We start from the raw sequence: 19,572 nt of genomic DNA, 5'->3' as shown, positions 1-19,572 counted from the left end.
GATGAATATTCCAGATAAGTATGGGAAGAGCTTCCCTTTTAAAAAACACTTCCTACATAAACATACCATTCTCTTATTCCAAATATTTTACATTAACATAATATTTAATGTGTAGTCAAATGTTCAGATTTCCCCAAAACACCCTTTATATTGGGTTGCTGGAAAAGTCATGACAGGTTTTTGCTTGAAAAAGAAAAAATACATTGTTAATTTTCCAACAACCCAACAATTGTTTTCTCCCTATTCCAGGATTCAATCAAGAATCACATACTCCACTTGATTATCTTGAGAATGTCTTTGCTTTTAACTTACAACTGTTCCTGAAACATTTTTTTTCTCCTTTGAAAATCTTCATGAATTAGGGGGCCTCCTTGGAGGACAGGGGTTAAAGTCTAGTGCTACAAAGCTTTTACCAGCCACTGCAGCCTGAGTTTGATCCCCAGCCAGGAAGCTATCCCCATTGTACAGCAGACCTCTCCTGTCCCACTGGCTGCTCGCCTCAGCAGCATATTTCAGTAGATCTGCCTATTGTGCTCCCCAATTTCTCTCTGGTGATTTCTCTCACCCCCTCCCTACACCTCTGGCCTGTGCTCCAGTTCTTGTATGCATAAATAAATAAATAAAATCTTTCATGAATATTTCTTGAAGGATCCAGGGTTTTGTTGTTGTTGTTTTTCCAAAGATTTACTTATTTATGCATACGACAACTGGGGTGTAGGCCAAAGGTATGTGGGAAGTGGGGAGTTGGTGGGAGGTTTCACCAGAGACAGAGTGGGGAGCAGAACAGACAGATCTACTGAAATACACTGCTGAGGGGAGCAGCGGGGAGACAGGAGGTATGCTGTGCCAGTTGGGTTAGCTCCCTGGCTCCACCAGGAATCGAACTCATACTTTAGTGGCTGGCAGTAGCTTATAGCACTGTGTCTTTAACTGCTTTACCATTTGGAGGCCCAGAGCCAGGGTTTTTTTTAGAATGATGTACATCTGTATTTACCAAGTTGTTTCCTATTGATTAGATTCAGAATATACATTTTGCTAAGAACATGGGTGTATTGTGGCTACTCAGAAAAATTCACACTATTAATTTTAGTCTTACCAATGACCTCAGTTTCATTCAGGTACTATCTTTGCTATTTTAAAGTCATTGTTTTCTTTGTGATTAGTAAATAATTATGATTTGGTATTTGGAGGTTACATGATTATTCTGTACCTATAAGACTTTTCTTTAAGATTTTTAGCATCCATTAATGATCTCTGCTTTATCATGTTGCTGGCTGTGAAATGGTGAATGGTGATTGTTGAATCTAGCCATCTCTAAGTGATTTAAAGCTTTCTCCAGTGATGAACAGCTATCCCTCCTCCCATCCGTTTTTATGTGTATATCACAATGGATTAGTGGGATTTTCAGAACTTAAAAGTGTTATTAGTGCATTAATTCCAGTTTGGTTTATTTTTAATGCTCATTTGTTCCAAATTTTGGCAGTGGGACTCTTTCACACCAAGTCCAGTGTCCTTTAGAGATTTCCAGTTAGTCGTTACGCATTTCCTTTTTTCTTGTACAAATGTTCTTTAGGTTTACCTTATGTTTACCTTAGACTTGGAATTTCTGTAAGGAATTTTCTTTTAATTTTATGGAAAACTGTGCTATCATTGTCCCATTACCATGGATCTAGATCTCTATCTGTTAGATCAATTCAATAGGCAGAGCTAGAAAATATAAGTAAATATGCATATACAATGTACACGTGTGTATTTTCGATCATGAGTCCATTCTAGTAACTAATTCAAATCTAGCATCTCAAGGGTATTCCATTTTCTATTTCCTTTCCCATATAGTGAGTAGCCTGAAGCCAGTATATTTATTCACTTGCTCTGTATATACACACAAAATGATTTTAGAACTACATCAATGGCAAAGTTTAAAAAAAATTTTTTTTAATATTTAGGGTTATATTTTTGTTCTGCTTGTGCATGTTCCACTCAAACTTCACCAAACACCCATGCTACTACCCCATCTGCCTCCCTCCCCTCTTTTCCTTCTAGTAACCATTACAGTTTTTCACTGAGTTCAAGATTTATTACTACTGTATTTTGCCTATGTATGTTTTTGGTTATTTATAGATACTGATTGGTTTCAAATCACATGTGGAATGTAAATAAAGTCAAATATACACTCTGGGCCTCCCTGGTGGCACAAGGGGTTAAGTCACAGTACTGTGAAGCTACCCATAGCCACTGCAGCATGAGTTCAATCCCCAGCCAGGGAGCTACCCACATGGCACAGCAGACCTCTCCTGACTCTCCTGCTGCTCCCCTCAGAAGTATATTTCAGTAGATCTACTTGTTCTGCTCCCCACTCTGTCTCTGGTGAATCCTCTCACCCCCCTCCCATGACCCTTGTTCCTCTGGCCTACACCCCCAGTTTTTGTATGCATAAATAAATAAATATTAGGAAAAAAAGATACACACTCCCATTCCTACTACCCTCTTCCTACCCATTCCCTATCAGTGATATGTATCCCTAGTATAGTATAATCCTTTGTGCATAGGATCCCTGTCAGCCTCCTGTCTTGGTTGGACTTCGTTTCCTGTCCCCTGAGTCCCTTGAACCTTCAAAGTAGAAGCTTAAGGGCATCAACAGGATTGAGGAACTATCTCAGGCAGACAACTTCTCTTGCTCACTTTCTGTCTTCCTGCTTTGGTTAGGATAACTCAAACTTCAGAAACTGAAAACTTTTTTGACAACTCACAAATAAAGTAATATTAGGGATTTTCAGACCGGGAATCAAACTTTTGCTGCACTGCCTGGCTACAGCTTGATAGCTCTGTCTTTAACCCCTGTGCCGCCAGGGAGGCCCAGAACTTTTATAATTCTTTATATTGGACCTAGCCATTCTTTCACCTTACATTATTACCACCACCTTCACTACCCCCAGAGTCTTCGGCCATATTCTAAAGAAAATATAGAAGAAACATGAACAAAGTTTGCAGCAAAGCTGGATATAAGCACACAAATTTGTATAATAACGTAAGACCAAGTTCTGTCACTGTCTCAAAATTTAGTTAGGTTGAATTAAAAACCTATATATAGGTTTTAATCTATAAAACCTGTGACATTTTGTCATATCCAAAAAAGTCAGTTCTATATGATTCAACCTAATATGTATTTTAAGACTTTAAGGAGAGAGAAAAACTTGGTCATTAGCATCTTTTTCAGTAAGTACAAGAGTTAACTTAGAGAAGGCCTAGAGTCTAGAATTGGCATGTCAGCTATAAAGATTTGAGGAAGAAGATTCAAGCTTTTAGTGAAGCTAAATATTAGGTGTGGTAGAAGATATAGTAGAGAATAGAAAAGGCCTAGATTATTTTGGGAGCCAAGTAGAGCTCTTTTATTTTCACATTTAACTCATTGTTCTTCAAACTTTTAATATATAGCAAAGCCACCTGGGAGGCATACTAAAACAGATTGCTTAGCCCTCACCTTCAAAGTTTCTGATTAAATACATCTGGATGAGGCCCAGTTATTTAAAACATTCCCATACAACAGTGGTGCTAATGGCACCACAAGTCTGGGGAGACTGTACTTTTGAGAACCATTGTTTTAGGCACTAGGAGATTTACTAGAGATAGTTAAGCCTGGGAAGCAATCCATGAAATTACTTTAGGAATACTGTATAGGGTTATACAGAGTAGATTGGAAGGAGTCATACCTACTTTATGAACTCACTAGATAAATTAATCCCTGAAGTCATTTCAAATTACCCTGCAGCCTTATCCATTGTTTTTACTACTTTTAGCTCTATTTTATGACCTAATCTATTTATTTACTTTGTACATACTGAATAGTGAAAACCTCCCCCCCCCTTTTTTTTCCCCACTCCTTTATTTTTCCTTTCCCAACTTTTCAGACCATGTTATAAAGATGTCATAGCCATAGTCCTTGTAGGCACTCAATTTCATTATTTTGTTTCTATTTAACAGTTTCCTTTCTCTAAATAGAAGAAAACTCAGTATTATTTCTGTTTCAGAATGGGAAACCAAAGCTCAAGAGTGCACTCCAGCAGAGAATACTTCTAAATTCACAAAAACTGGAACCCAGACCATCAAATTGGAAGAACCATATGACTATGATAATAAACTAGAAACACAAGCAACATTTGGGAAAATTCCCTTGAATGAAAGAGATTTGATTTTGAAGTCAGACTTTTCACAAGAAGATGACCCAACAGAAGAGTGTCTTAGTAAATATGATATTTATAGAAGTAATTTTGAAAAGCACTCAGGCCTGCTTATACAATTTGGTACCCAATCAGATAATAAAAGGTATATGTATAATGAAGACAGGACAGCCTTCAATCATGTCTCTTATGGTATTGTACATAGAAAAATACAGCCTGGAGAGAAGCCTTATAAATGTAATGTGTGTGGGAAGAAGTTTAGGAAAAACCCATCCTATGTGAAACACCAAAGTACCCATGCCAAAGAGAAGTCTTATGAGTGTGAAGAATGTGGGAAAGAATTTAGGCACATCTCATCCCTTATTGCACATCAGAGAATGCATACTGGAGAAAAACCATATGAATGTCACCAGTGTGGTAAAGCCTTCAGCCAGCGTGCACACCTTACTATACATCAGAGAATTCATACAGGAGAGAAACCCTATAAATGTGATGACTGTGGGAAAGACTTTAGTCAACGTGCACACCTTACTATACATCAAAGGACACATACTGGAGAAAAACCATACAAATGCTTGGAATGTGGCAAAACTTTTAGCCACAGTTCATCACTGATTAATCACCAGAGAGTTCATACTGGAGAGAAACCTTATATATGCAATGAATGTGGGAAAACCTTCAGTCAGAGTACACACCTTCTTCAGCATCAAAAAATACATACTGGGAAAAAACCATATAAATGCAATGAGTGTTGGAAAGTGTTTAGTCAGAGTACTTACCTTATTCGACATCAGAGAATTCATTCTGGAGAGAAGTGTTATAAATGTAATGAATGTGGAAAAGCCTTTGCTCATTCCTCAACTCTTATTCAACATCAGACGACTCATACTGGAGAGAAATCCTACATATGTAACATATGTGGGAAGGCCTTCAGCCAGAGTGCAAATCTTACTCAACATCATAGAACACATACTGGAGAGAAACCATATAAATGCAGTGTGTGTGGGAAAGCCTTCAGCCAGAGTGTACACCTTACTCAGCATCAGAGGATTCATAATGGAGAAAAGCCCTTTAAGTGTAATATATGTGGGAAAGCATATAGACAGGGTGCAAATCTTACGCAGCATCAAAGGATTCATACTGGAGAGAAACCCTATAAATGTAATGAATGTGGGAAAGCCTTTATTTATTCTTCATCACTTAATCAACATCAGAGAACTCATACTGGAGAAAGACCCTATAAATGTAATGAATGTGATAAAGATTTTAGCCAGAGAACATGCCTTATTCAACACCAGAGAATTCACACAGGAGAGAAGCCCTATGCATGCCGTATATGTGGTAAAACCTTCACCCAGAGTACAAACCTCATTCAGCATCAGCGTGTTCATACAGGTGCCAAAAATCGTAATTAACCAATATGGGAGACTTCATTTTGATTTTATAAGTCATTTACATTTTATTTTGTACTCTTTAAAACATTCAGAGAAATCCAAAGTAAGTGCAATATATGTTAGATATTACTCAGTAGACGTATCAGAATTAGTTATGTGGGTATAACCTATTTAAGCTTAATGTGAACTTTAAGGATAGTTATTTACTTAACCTTTACTTGATATCAGTTTAATTCATTCAAGAAACATGAAAGTAAGAGTATTCAAAAACTTTTGACTCATCAACTCTTCCTGTAATTCAAGTACTTTCTTAATGAGGCCTTATGACTAACTTGGGAAAGCTTCGATCAAGTAGAGATTTCACATTAGAGAGCTACCCTGGCATTATAGAAATAAGACTGCTGTTAAGTCTTTATTTCTTACCAGCTTTGAAGCCTTAAGTATGTAGAAGGTTCCCTTCCCCCTTTTAACTTCTTTTTTCCATTAATGCCATACTATAATGGGAAGCCAGCAGATTCTCAAAAAGAAAAAACTTAGAAGTATCTTAGTGGTTTCTATGTGACCACTATTTAATTTACATGTTCTTTTAAATAGTAAGGAAGAGGAGCTTAATGGATGATACTCTTATGATAAATAAACTAGTGTTGTGTATATATATAGACAAGTATATAAATTTAGTTAACTATAAAAATTAAACACCCCCACTTAAATTAACATTTAAAACATACTGGCCTCAGTTTCACTAGTTTTTGGCATCTGAGGTCATCCCAAAGGAAAAAATAAGTATATAGTATAGCTTCCCTTTTTGTTAACCTGAATTCAGAACTTAAGGTTTCCTGTGACTGTTGTACTATAAAATGTACATTTCTTCCATTGAAATACTAATTTTTGAATGCCTGTGCTGAGGGCCCAAGTTCCTAATTGCAGCCTTTCAAGGCTTAGTTGAGTACTGAATATCAGCAGTGATTTAAGCAACAAAAAGCATGATGAAAGATTACAAAAGACATGATTTTAACTGTCATGGGATGAGCATAAGAAAACTAAAAAGGATAGCTAAATGCTAGCCCATATCCCAAGATAAAAAAGTAATTAGAGCAGCTTTATAAATAATGTCATAAAGGTGAACAGAGTAGATTTGACCTGCAGAAAGTAGGTGAAGGATATAAAATCAAGGTGAAGAAAAGAAGACATAAGTAACATAAAATGAAGTGTTACTGAACTTGGTTTACTTAAAGTGACTAAAACAAATCAGCCTGTTTATAAAAGCATGAAATTATTTTAAAGTGCTAACTGGAATTAGTATTCTTTCATATAATAAGGTAGAGATTCTTAGAATATCAGGAAAAATTGAAAAAAATTCATTGGGAAAAATGCTGATTCAGAAACTCATTGATATGCTAATCATTAAACAGTAAAATAATTGAATTTGTGGGTCCTAAACAACAAAAGGAGCACTGGCAGAAATGCAAATGGAATTAAGGGGGAAAAAATAGTGTTAATATCCATATCATACCATTATCAGAATATAAGATCATATTCTGAGAGCTGAGATTTTTATCTCTTGTTTCTTCGGTGCCTTGCATATAGTAGGTGATCTCTATATATATATTGGTTGAATTAATAAGTAGAATTAAGTAATAAGATAGAATTAACTGATATGGAGTAAAGTAGAAAGAATTTCAAATATTTTTTATGCATACATGCAAAGAGATTTAATAAATACTGGTTCATTTACTGGATAATAGGAACAATTTGAAAATGAATCAAATTCCCAGTTCTTTGAAAACATTCCTAAAGGAATTATGGGGATCTTTGCACCAGAAGTTTCCAGAGCAAGGTAAAGGGAAAACATGGGGATTCTACTGCCATAATACCACATTAAACGTATAATGACCACACATCTTCATTTGGACATTACTATTTACGAAAACACCCTCCAAACAGTTATAGAAGGAGACTTAGATTGCTAATTTGAGTGTTTTCTTCCAGAAATTTTTGCTTTCCCACATTAGTTAGCCTTGATGTCATGGAAGCATCCTTCACAAAGTGCATATCATCTCCAGATTGCATAATATCCAGATTATGCTTATGCCATAGTTATGTTTAAAAAAAAAGAAAACATTGTATTTAAGATGCAATTTTTATAATGCCACGTCATAACCTTACACATTTTTCTCTTAGAATGAATGTGTGTTGTAGAGTCCCTAGGCCTTTCTTTGTGTTAATTTGTATTTCCTGCCTTTGTGTTTTATGTAAATAATGCATTTATAAAGTCTTCCACAAATAGACTGAGGCAACTAATGCCCTTATAAAATAATAGAATAGTGGAGAATCCTAAATCTTTGTTTACTTTTAACTACCCACTTTTACAGTTGTCTGATTCAAGGTTATAGCAGAAAATCAACTGTATGCCACTTCGATTTAAAAGTAGCTTCTTTGACATATTATTCACAAATATTTAAGCATGCATCACCAAAAAAAAAAAGTCTTTCATAAACCCCAATACCATTTGAGGTCAGATCTCAAAAAATGAACAGTAATTTCTTAATTTCTAAACCTTAATCCATGTTTAAATTTTTTCCTGTTTATTCAGTCAAATCACATCACATTAGATCGTTATCTGCTTCATCTCTGGAATAATCTCCCACCTTTTTTCCCCAGGGTATTTTTTTTTTTAATAGATCGATTGTCTTATACCCAGCATTTAACTCTTTGTATGTGGTTTATCTTATTCCTGTATTTCCTATGATTTATATAAATTGTCAGCTCCAAAGGCTTGACTGGATTCAGGTTAAACATCTTAACATTGACACCTCACAGATGTATTTTCTATTATATCGCATCTAAATTTTCATTAATGTCTGATAGACCTATCAGTGATGTAAAATTTGATCAACTGACTGAAGTGGTAACCGCCCTACCTTCCCAATGTAAAGGTCATATTTTTTTCTATTATGGATAACAGATAATCTGTGGACTAACATTTTGACAGCATATGGGTATCAAGCAATCTTTCACTGATGGTTTCAATAATGATCCTTCTTTGAATCATTTCATCAAGCAAAATCAAGACTTCCTAATTCTACCTTTCAAAATTGATATGGCCATTCTTTAAGGAAGAGCTTTCCCTCATCAATTGGAAATTAAATGGGCTCAGTTCTTTAATTGCCTATTTTCAGAGTAAGAAGTTGGTAATGATTACAAATAATACAATGTGCTAAAATAATTTGTTTCTAATGTTCAAATTGTCCCCAGATTTGACCAGTTAAAACCTTTCAAGTTGCTCTCATGTCCTTTGACATTCCTTCTCTGGTCTTTGGGCACATAATTGTCTTTGACAAAAGATATCTCAGGTTCACCTTGCACTTTTCAATGCCACAGAAATGGAATGAGCCATTTCTCCAGGAATCCCTGGCTCTTTAGTAGACAACTACTTAGAAACCAAGATCTGGGTACCAGACATGCTCATTGCTACCAGGGTGTCATTAGCAAATAGCCTTTAAGTCTTTGCAACTGTTCAACTCAGTTTTCATAAAGACAACTCTTTGCACTCACTTACATACCTTCTATATATTGATATAATGGGAGATACCACATGCTGGGACAGACTATTTTAGGAGCAACCTAAGTCTTGCTAAGTGCACAACTAAAGTGGAGAGAACAGAGTTATGTACCCTAGAAAGCAGTAAAGTTAACTAAAAGAGAGCTATGCATCATCAGCATATTTTCAAAGGAAGGGAGCTTGTCCGTTATTCTAGGAAGAAGGTTAAGTAGAGAGCAATTAAATGTATGCCTACTATGTGCATGTTAACTATTACATGTCTTGGTAATTTACTGTATAAGCTAATCACACTCCTTTCCCATCACATCCTTGATGCTGGTTTCTTGATAACTTCTCAATTTGAATTCTGAGCATGTTTCATGCAAATCTAAAGTTTTTCTTGCTAAAGTTCTACTTGGTCTTCAAAATTGTAAGGCTGTTAAAGTTTTTCATTCACTATAACTTCTGATATCAGTTCACTTGCATGTACCTGTAAATGTACTCTTAGTCCCCAAATTTCTGTTACTCTCCTCGTGGCTCTATATTTCACTATAAGCCCCTTGGAATACGATAGCCATATAGTGTAAGCATGTGCACTATAGCGATGTGTATAAATATGTGTGTGAACTTGTACACCAACATCGAGTCCTCTACATGATGGGGAATGTGATGATGCCCCTGATACTGAAGTGTCTTGTTTGAGGTCATATAGTCATACAGTGACAAAATAAGGATGGAACCCATGGCTCCCACACTTAGTTGAATTCTTCCTGTAAAATAATGTTAAAAGAAAAATCAGCACAAGTAGTGTGTACCTACAATTTTATAAAATATGTATTTTGATGAGATTAGACCATTGAAATTTTTATTTTCCTTCTGTATAGTCTCTTAAATTCAGATCTTTAGATGAGACTAGCTCTACCACCACTACTCCCACCTTCAACTCTGATTTCCCACCTAGCTCTTCCTGAAGTTTCAGAACAAATGATCACCTAAAACTACCTGATGTATACTTCTGATGGTGATGTCTAAAACTGAATTGTTTCTACCCCAGAAACCTCTTCTTGTTTACCATAGCTTTGACAGGGTGGCTAGAGGCCACTCTTCACCAATGGTCATTTGAGCACTACGAGCTTTACCTCCTGTATTCTAGTTCATTTTCATTCTCTTCCTACTGCCATTACCTCATTTCAGGCTTTTAATCAGCTTTTGTTCAGGTTACTTACAGTCATGTCAGTGATCACTTTCCTCCTAACCTCACATTTCCAGAGTACCTTCAGCCCTGCCAGTCATCTGAAGTACCTGACCAGGCCCACCACTACAGCTCTACCGATTAGGAAGCTATACAGACAAAGTGGCATTGGGCTATGGCACCATTTGCTTAAAACTCCATCAGTGTCTTCAGTTAACAGCAATGGATCTTATTCTTAGCTACACGGTGGAATGACAGGGGGAGCTCTTATATTTACCAGCACCAGGGCCCCACCTCCAGAAATACTCATTTCACTTAGAAAGGGGGTCTGGATATCAGTATGTCTTCAACCCTCCTGGTGATTGTAATGCTCTAAAGTAGAACAAGGACAGAAGTAGGGGGACCAGCTAGGAAGCTACTACAGTGACTCGGAGGAGAAACAGTCACAGTAGAGGTGGTAAGATGTGATATAACAAAGAAGGTATTTTGAAGTCTGCAGGACTTGCTAATGAATTGGATTGGGATGTGAGAAGAATCAAGGCTGGCTATTTCTTACTGGAGGATGTTCTCCTATAAGAGACTACATCATACTCATTTCTGCATCTCTATCAAGCACAGCACCTGACACGTAGTGGTATGTAGGCCCCCAATAAATGATTAGAAATCCCTGCAGGAGTTTGCACAATCAAAATTGTAGCTTCAGAAGATTACATGTCTGTCTAGAAGAGAAGGGCTTGGATTTCTATCCCTCGTACAAACATACACTAGCCTATTTAATGAACACCGGCAGATAACATGGGACTCATGGCAAAAGCAATAGCCACTACCATTGGCTCCCCACAAGTCACAGGAGGTGATAACAAGTGGACCTGGAAGGATTCTAAAATATTAGACTACATTATAGGAAAGCAACTGTTAAGCTTCAGGGAACCATTACTCAAGTGTGAGTGAGAAGCAAGGACACTGCACTCCAGGGAGAAACGGCCCTGGTATTTGCTCGCTGTGACACAAACCTGAGAAGTAACCCAAGCAAAGAATAGCTAGGAACTTGCATTCTTGCCATGGCCAGTAGAAAGGAGTGGGGATGCTCAGAGTCCATGGCATATGGCTCTCCCAATACTGTCCTTTCGAGTGTACAAGTTTGGAAATCTCACACCGATACAGGATGTAAAATGAAGTTGCCTATGTCAAGCCTATAAAGCAGTTGTCTTTTCCTAATGTAAAAACATTTACATTAGGATCGTTTAAGAATGATCCAAAGAGAGATCTATACCCAGAGTCTGAAAAAATAATGATCTTATTCCCACTGTACATTCATTAAAAATCATTCCCAGAGTACTATGTTCTGAGCATATTTTAGACTAGGGTGTAACACACTACTCTGATTTATGTAGTTGCAAGACAGTTTTCTAATGTGAAATTCAATGCCAACAGTCTCATTGGGACATAGCCACATATTTAATATTGTCTGTGGCTGTTTCCCTGCTAAAAGGCAAATGTGAACCATACAAATATATTTACTGTCTGAATTTTATAGAAAAAGGTAGGTGACTATCTACCTTTACTCAATGGAATGGAGGTTTATGTCAATGGAGTAAAACACTAGGTAAATTAATAAAAGGAGCAACACTCATGGGGATAGTGTCAGGAAATAAAAAGGGCTCAAAAGCATGGAAGGGGTAAAGAGGTACATCTCCAGAAGAGAAGGATGGCAAACAGAAGAGCCGTCAGTACTGCTCCGAGAACTCTGGAAGAGCAGCGTCAATCTATAACTCTGTGTCTATAACTGTCTTAAACCAGCAGAGTCAAGCAGTATGTGGAGGAGAGGAGCTATATGAAAGGGTTAGCTAACAGATTCAACAGGGGAGGTCTTCCCTTTCTGGAGTGGCTGGTGTTCAAGCACTTTTCCTAATGTGCAGAAAGGGCAGCTCTTGGAAGTGAGGCCTCTCTTTTTCTCATATCTGAAACCTTATTTGGCCCCCACACCTCCCTGAAACCCAACTTCTTCCAACCCCAGAGGAGCTGCAAGTCCTTCCCATGCAGCAGGCTGACCCCTAACGCCTGTGGGAGTACCTGACATCTGGCCTAGAGAAAAGTGACAACAAAAGAACTAAGCTTACCTTTGGTGTAGAGGCACTCAGAACTCAAACTCATTCACTGCAGCCATCATTATGGCAGCTGCCATCATCTCCAAGCAAACTGCAGCCACATCCTCTCCTCAGTCTCCAGATGGACTCTGAACTGCTTCAGCCGTCATCCAGTGTTCCTAATCAGTAGCCCACACACCAGCCTTTTGAAGCAAATCTCAGTATCATTTTATCTATAAAAGTGTTAGTATACATTTCAAAAGATTTTGGAAACCTTTTAAACATTGCATTTTTAAATATTTCCTTGATATCAAAAATCAATCATTTCCCTATTTGATATGAATTTGTCATTTTTAACAAATTGAGTCAGAGTTTAAATACATTAATGCGTTCCACAATTTGCACTTGATTGGTCATTTAAGTCTCTCTTGTTTTCTCAATCTATTAGTTCCCCTGACACACTCATTTCTTTTCATATATTTCTGGGTCTTTCGTCCTGTAGCATTTTCCGAAACTCAGACTTTGATTCACTGGGGTGACTTTTCCCCCAAACTGTATCCAGCTTATTAAAGATAGCTTTCCTAAACAATCATATTCCAGGCAGGATATGGGCCAACAATTGTTTATAGTATACAACTTTCAAACCCCCTCTAGAGTGGACTCCCAAAATCTGCCCATTGAGACCCAGTGAAGTCTTCATTCCATGCTCTGAACAGGGACAGTTTAGCGAGTTGACATTTCACATTTAGCATGTTGTTTAACAACTTTTTTTTTACTAGCCCAACCCTGACTCTCCAGAAATGAAATGAAAATGGCAAACTTACCTCAAGGTCCACGACCTAGAAAAGGAAGCCCCCTCCTTTTGAGGCATATCCCGGTCGTGGAGACACTGGTGAGTTCAGAGTGACATACTGGTAAGCGCTCTTCTGAAATTGGGGTTCAACAGTTCTCTTAGGGCTTAAAAGGAATCAAGTCTATGCTCTAGGCAGAAAGGGAGAAGAGGACATAAAAAAGAATTTTAATTTTTCCATTACTACATGATGTCTTTGCCGAGGTGGCTAATTTGTGTCGAAATAACAGAATCCTTCCTGGGAACCAAGAGGAAGTCTCTCAGAACTAGGAAGGGATTTTTCCCCACATTAATCCAGATTCAGAGACCTCCTATTAGTGCCATATCCTTTTGCTTAAAATACAAGGAAGTGTTCTATGTACTAACAATTGCAGCTTTAAAAAAAAATTCATTTGTATAAAACTTTGACCAAAAACAGTCTTTCAAGCTGGACAGTCACAAGAAGGAGATAATTTGCTTGTGTGGAAGCAGGCATGTAGGGCTAGGGAAAAGCAACTTGAGAGAAGCCCCGGAGGAGAGGCTGGGCTCTCACAGAAGGCAGCATTCATACACAGCCAGGAAGTACACACCCACTAAGTCCAATGTTAGAGAAGTGGCCTCCAGACTTCGCATTTCTATTAAAAATAACTTGATCACTCGCCTTTAGTATACATTATATTATATAGGTTTTAGTACATGGCTGTGGTATAAATGACTTTAAAATTAAGTACTTCTGTCCTCCCATTATTAGCATCTATGGCCAGCACCTATGGTCCTGCACGAGAGAGCACATGCATGTGCATACGTAAATAGGGACACCCGTGCCGAGGGGGTGTGAGGCGGTATAAGGGCAGCCTCCCTCTGAGGTGGTAAAATGACAAGGGACAGGAGACATCCAGAGAAACAGAGAATGCTGGTCTGTCCCCTGAGTCAGCATTCAAAGCCTGTAGAAATCCACCGAAGGCTCCAAAATTATCTTTTCAATAGTGAGAACTAAAGATAAACCTATCCAGCCTTAGATGGTTGCAAAACAATGACTCATTCGAGCATTCAAACCCATTTCCACATTTGCCTCCCAAGAGGAATCTAGAACTGAGGAAAGCTCCTTCTTCTACTTTTCCCTGGTAGAAGAGGGAGAACCCAAGAGCAGGAAGAAACTAGAAGTTATTTACCACACAAATGTTTGCCACCTTTTCTCTCACCACGCACTTTGGAATACACTGCAAAGCAACATGACTAGGGAAAGAAAGGCCCTGTAACATGTTGATATTGAAGGACTGACCTCCCTGTAAAATGCCTAGGTGTCCAGAGCAGCATTTTCCAATACATGTCTCTTTGGCATGTGGAGCTAAGGTTATTCAAGGCCCCTCAGGTCTCCAGAAAAATTGTTACCGTTACCTTAAAGAGTGAATGGATCATGGAGATTTAAAGTCAGTACCATAAATAACCTTTTTTTCAGAGAACTGCAACTTAAGGTAGGGAAAAAGCTTTCAGCATCTGATTTTGCCATATGAAGTCATCCTCTCCTTGTTATGAGACCCCTATCTCTCACTTTGATACCCTAACCCCCTATCCCATTCCTTACCTCGGGAGATAAAACCGTCAGTCTGTCAACTCACTCTAAAATGTACAACTATGTAAATTCTCCATATGTATGTAATTAAACTTGTTCTTTTTCTCCTGCTAACCTGATGTTAACTTAGTTTGCCTTACTAGCTCCAGGATCCATAGGGATGGGGGAATTTTCCCATGCACCCCTACAATGCTGAAAGAGAGAGAGGGAGGGGATAAAGCGGAAGGGTTAGACAATCCACTCACACCCACCCAGAAATTGAGTCTGGTCAGAGACATAACAGCCCTCCTATGTAGACTTATCACTCATCTGCCTACATCTGTCTCGGAAACTATGGCAAGAATCCAAGGGAGACTCATATTCTCCCTTGGATTTAATGTTCATTGGAAAAGCTGGTGGCCCCAAGCCCTAAGAAACCTCCCTCCACTAGGAAGTGAGCAGAACATTGACCCACGCTGTGCTCTGAGGAGGCTGTATCCACAGGGATTGTGACAATCCAGGTAATTGGGCATCTTGTTGATTTCCAAAAATGTGAGATTAATCTATCTTGCCTTTTTTCCCCCCTCACACTCTCAATTCACTAATTTTCTGTAATTTTTTAAATGTCAATGACTTTAATAAGGTTGAAGGTTTCAAGTTGTCTCTTTTGGTATCACCTGTTTCTGCTTTGTTTCTCATTGTTTTTAAGTCATTTCTTACTGCTTTTTCATTAGCATGCCACCCATACTTATTTTGGAGTCTTTATCAATCTGTCCAAAGTATGAATTCCAACTGGATTCCCTTCACATTGTTTTTCCCTAGGGAAGTTTTGTTTTTATCATTTTTAAAAGGTTTATTTTTATTTATTTATGCATACAAGAACTGAGGTACAGGCCAGAAGTGTGGGAGTGTGAGAGGATTCACCAGAGAGATTGAAATACACTGCTGAGGAGAGCAGCAGGCAGGATAGGAGAGGTCTTCTGCACCATGTAGGATGGACCTCAGGCCACATTGACAGGTAGTAGTTGAATACAGAGCTTTTAACTCCTGTGTCTCCAGAGAGGCCCTGTTTTTTTCATTTCTTTCTCACTCTGGCTCCCCCTCCCTATCTAACTTTGTGTTGCTCCCACCTGACCCCTGGCCCAACCACAACCTTACAAGGATATTCTGGGGCTTTCCTGCCATGTGGTGGTTTTAGAGTGAGGCAGAATCAGGTAATAATATGACAGTGGGGGTCCTTGGTTGTGAGATTCATGTGTCTTCCTCCCTCCCTTTTCTTGCAGCTAATGAAAGGCCACCTCTCCAGGTGGTGATCAGTAATAGTTTATTTTTTTCCAACTTCCTTTCATGACGTATTCTGCCCCTCACCTCCAGTAGTGAGGCCTGTGTAGAACATTTGCTCTCTTCATCCCACAGGATTCAAATCCTATTTCTAATGACTTCCACACCTTAGATTGCAGTTCTTTCTCTTTCTGTTCTCTCCTGCTTGATCTTTTCTACAAGTATTCATCTTTGAATGTGTCTATGTATTTTGGGTTTCCTAGTTCAATATTTTATCTGTCACTTCTGTGTGTTTGGAGCAGAGAAGTTGCTTCTCTGCCAGGTAGTTTAGAGTCTTCTATGCAAAGGAAGTTTTATGTCTAATAATACAGTGATAGATCTGAGTGTGAGTTTTCAATCCATCAGTTATCAGAAATCTTTTCAACTGTTAGATCTGTTGTGAGAAAGATGGGGAAGGCTATTTTGGGGTAGATTATTTCTGCAGGGCTAAATGGATTATGAACCAACCCTCTTTAATGCTGGAATCACTAAAAGATATGCTGGGTTACAAATTCAGAGAAATTTGGAACCCCTTGGTGCAGGGGATTAAGGGTCAGCACTACGAAGCTATCTGCAGCTACTGCAGCTCGAGTTCGATCCCTGGCCAGGGAGCTGACCCACATGACACAGCAGATCTCTCCTGTCTTGCTGCTCCCCCTAGCAGGGTATTTCAGTAGATCTACTTGTTCTGCTCCCCACTCTGTCTCTGGTGAATCTGCTCACCTTCTGTACCTCTGGCTTAGTCCCCAGTTCCTGAGTGCATAAATAAATAAAATAAATCTTTAAAAAATCAGAGATGGATTCCAAATCTCCATGTTAAGTCATCGTTATTTAACCTCTAAAGTAATGCACAGTAACCAAGCTGTTTTGGAGAGCTGGATCAATGGCTTTGTAATGATCCAGCTTAATTATGAGCATGCTCAGCAGCTCTCCCTAGGATATAACCAAAGCATGTCACAGTCTCATCACTGAAAAGTTAAGTCTGTGAAGGATCAGGGTAAATTTGGACACACCAAAGCTGGTGACTACATACAAGCAGAATGCCTCTTAGAAAATTTCTTTCCCCCAACCCAAAGCAGGTTCTTCACCCACCAGAGCAGGTTTGGCATAAGCTCTTAAAGTGTGGGTTTTGGAATCTACATGAGTGTGAATCCCAGTTCTGCCACTGGTTGGTGCTATGAAAACGGGTAAGTTAACTCTGACTCATTTCCTCATCTCTTAAGAAAGGTTTAATAATCGTCCTCCCTCCTAGAAATGTCATGAGCATGAAATGAATTAATGTGTGTAAAATACGAGCCTGGAATAGTATGTCTGCTTCTCAAAAAATTAATCAACACACAATCACCTTTCACTCAGCCATTCCATGTCTGCGTATACACCCAAAAGAAATGAAAACTGGGACTCAAGTAGGTATATACACATTCATATTCATGGCAGCATTACTCGTAATAACCAAAAAATGTGGAAGTAACCCAAGTGTACAGATGTATGTATAATAATATGCAGAGGGATAAACAAAATATGCTCCCCACCCCCAGCAGATCTGCCTGTTCTGCTCCCCACTTTGTCTCTGGTGAATCCTCTCACCCCCACACCTCTGGCCTGTACCCAGCTCTTATATGCATAAATAACTCTTTTAAAACATGCTTATTCAGACCCAGACTGCTCATATGGGAAGGATAGTGGTACCACATCCTCACACGGTTCTCCATCCCACAGCAGTCATGACCCTGTGCAACTCTAGCAGCAGAGAGAAGTCCTCTGTTCCATTTTTAGTCTTATTTCAACCCAAGTTTTGTTGTGACCTTTCATCTCAATGGAGTAGCTTTCAAATAAAAAGATTAGCCATCAAGAGTCTTGCCTAGACTAACACTTTACATTGGCAGCAACATACACAGAGTTCATTGCCTGCAATCCAGTCTCTGAAGCTTATCCCAAATATTTCCACGGAATATGAAGGCACCCCCATCAGCTATGACCAGAGAAATCTGTTTCCCATTAAGTCAGAATGGCAGTGCTGAGTTTCTGGAAGATAACAACAAACTTTTACATCCCAAGGCTTTACTGGATAATTATACTTCCAGATTTCACCAAGCTGCAAGGAATTCTCACTAGTTATTCCAGAACAGCCTGTTTCCTGCAAGCAAATATCATCCCTAGGTGTTTGGTCACCCTCTCATTGGCCATGACCATCCAGAACAACAATTTGCCAAGTTCATACACTGTCTCATTCTAAGCAAGGTATCCAAGTCTCAGAAATTTCAGGGATTCTACACCTAGTAACTCAAAGTTTGTTCTTTGCAAACAAGTCAGTATACTTTGAGTTTTGTATTAAGTGACATGAAAAGATTCAACAGTGTAACTTGCCATTCTGCTTTGGTTGTGATGAGCCTCTGCAGAATCCCCTAAGCATTATTCCTGACATGAGACTCAAGAGTCTGAGAGCTGAAGTTTGTATCACTCACTTAGCTCTGAAACTTCAAGTCAGCACTGCAGTTAATCTGGGAGACAAAAACTAGCAGCAATGCCATCACTTCCCAAGTGACGGCGTGTAAGCAGGTTATTTCACTACATTTCATCCCTGCTTAGTAGGATATTCTGACCATTGCTTCAATTTTCTAGAATGATGGTTCTCAGTTGAAGGTGAATTTTGTGTGGGAAAGTGATTTTGGCAATGTCTGGAGACATTTTCAATGTCATGACTGGGTGTGGGGGTAGAGGAGGGGCTGGAGCTGGCATCAGGTGAGTAGAGGCCAGAGATGCTGCTGAGCACCCCACAGTACACAGGGCAGTCTTCCTCCCAGCCCCAGAGAATTATCCCAACCAGTCTAAAAATGTCAATAGTGTCAAGATTTAAAAAACCTTGGTTTACAACTAGAATCCAGGGGCTTCTGTGGTGGTGCAGGTGTTAAGTCTTAGCCCTACGACGCTATTAGGAGCCACTGCAGCATGAGTTCAATCCCCAGCCAGGGAGGGGACCCACATGGCCCAGAAGACCTCTCCTGTTTTACCTGCTGCTCCCCTCAGCAGTGTATTTCAGTCACTCTACCTGTTCTGCTCCCCACTCTGTCTCTGGTCAATGCCTACCATTTAGTCTTCTCAGAGTCCAGCTTTTCTGCCCACCAAAATAATTCTTTTTGTAATAATGGGGGTTATAGAAAGAGAGGCCAGACTAGGCTACATTTCCCAGGCTTCTTTGCAGTTAACACAGTCACATGACTAGTTCTTACCCATAGATGTGTCCCAAAGTATTATCGCCTAAGAATTATCTTTCCTCTTTACCAGCCATGGCAGAGCCACAGATTGGATCTGGATTCCTGAATCACCATGAAAGAGTCACCCCTCACCTCGGAGTAAATACTGTAGTATGATACATGAACAGACATAAACTTGTGTTTTAACTGATATACAGCTTTGTGTCTGTTGGTCCTGGTAGCTGAGCTCTGGTAATAAACAGCCATTTCCCCATGGCCTAGTTT

General features: G+C 39.0%; 1 protein-coding gene across 1 annotated transcript in view; it reads left to right on the top strand.

Annotated features, from left to right (window-relative positions):
• ZNF624 (zinc finger protein 624) overlaps window positions 1–9,922 on the top strand; it is a 55,080-nt gene extending 45,158 nt beyond the window's left edge. The window contains exon 11 of the mRNA XM_012726078.1: window positions 4,403–9,922. Within this exon, the coding sequence (XP_012581532.1) occupies window positions 4,403–5,593 (1,191 nt within the window). The 3' untranslated portion in view covers window positions 5,594–9,922. The remainder of the gene's footprint in view (window positions 1–4,402) is intronic.
• Window positions 9,923–19,572: the final 9,650 nt, after the last annotated feature.

The sequence above is a fragment of the Condylura cristata genome, unplaced genomic scaffold, assembly GCF_000260355.1.
Source record: "Condylura cristata isolate star-nosed mole 26May11 unplaced genomic scaffold, ConCri1.0 scaffold00017, whole genome shotgun sequence".
NCBI lineage: Eukaryota > Metazoa > Chordata > Mammalia > Eulipotyphla > Talpidae > Condylura > Condylura cristata.
The sequence above is the reverse complement of the archived record's forward strand: the minus strand, read 5'-3'. Positions and strand labels throughout refer to the sequence as shown.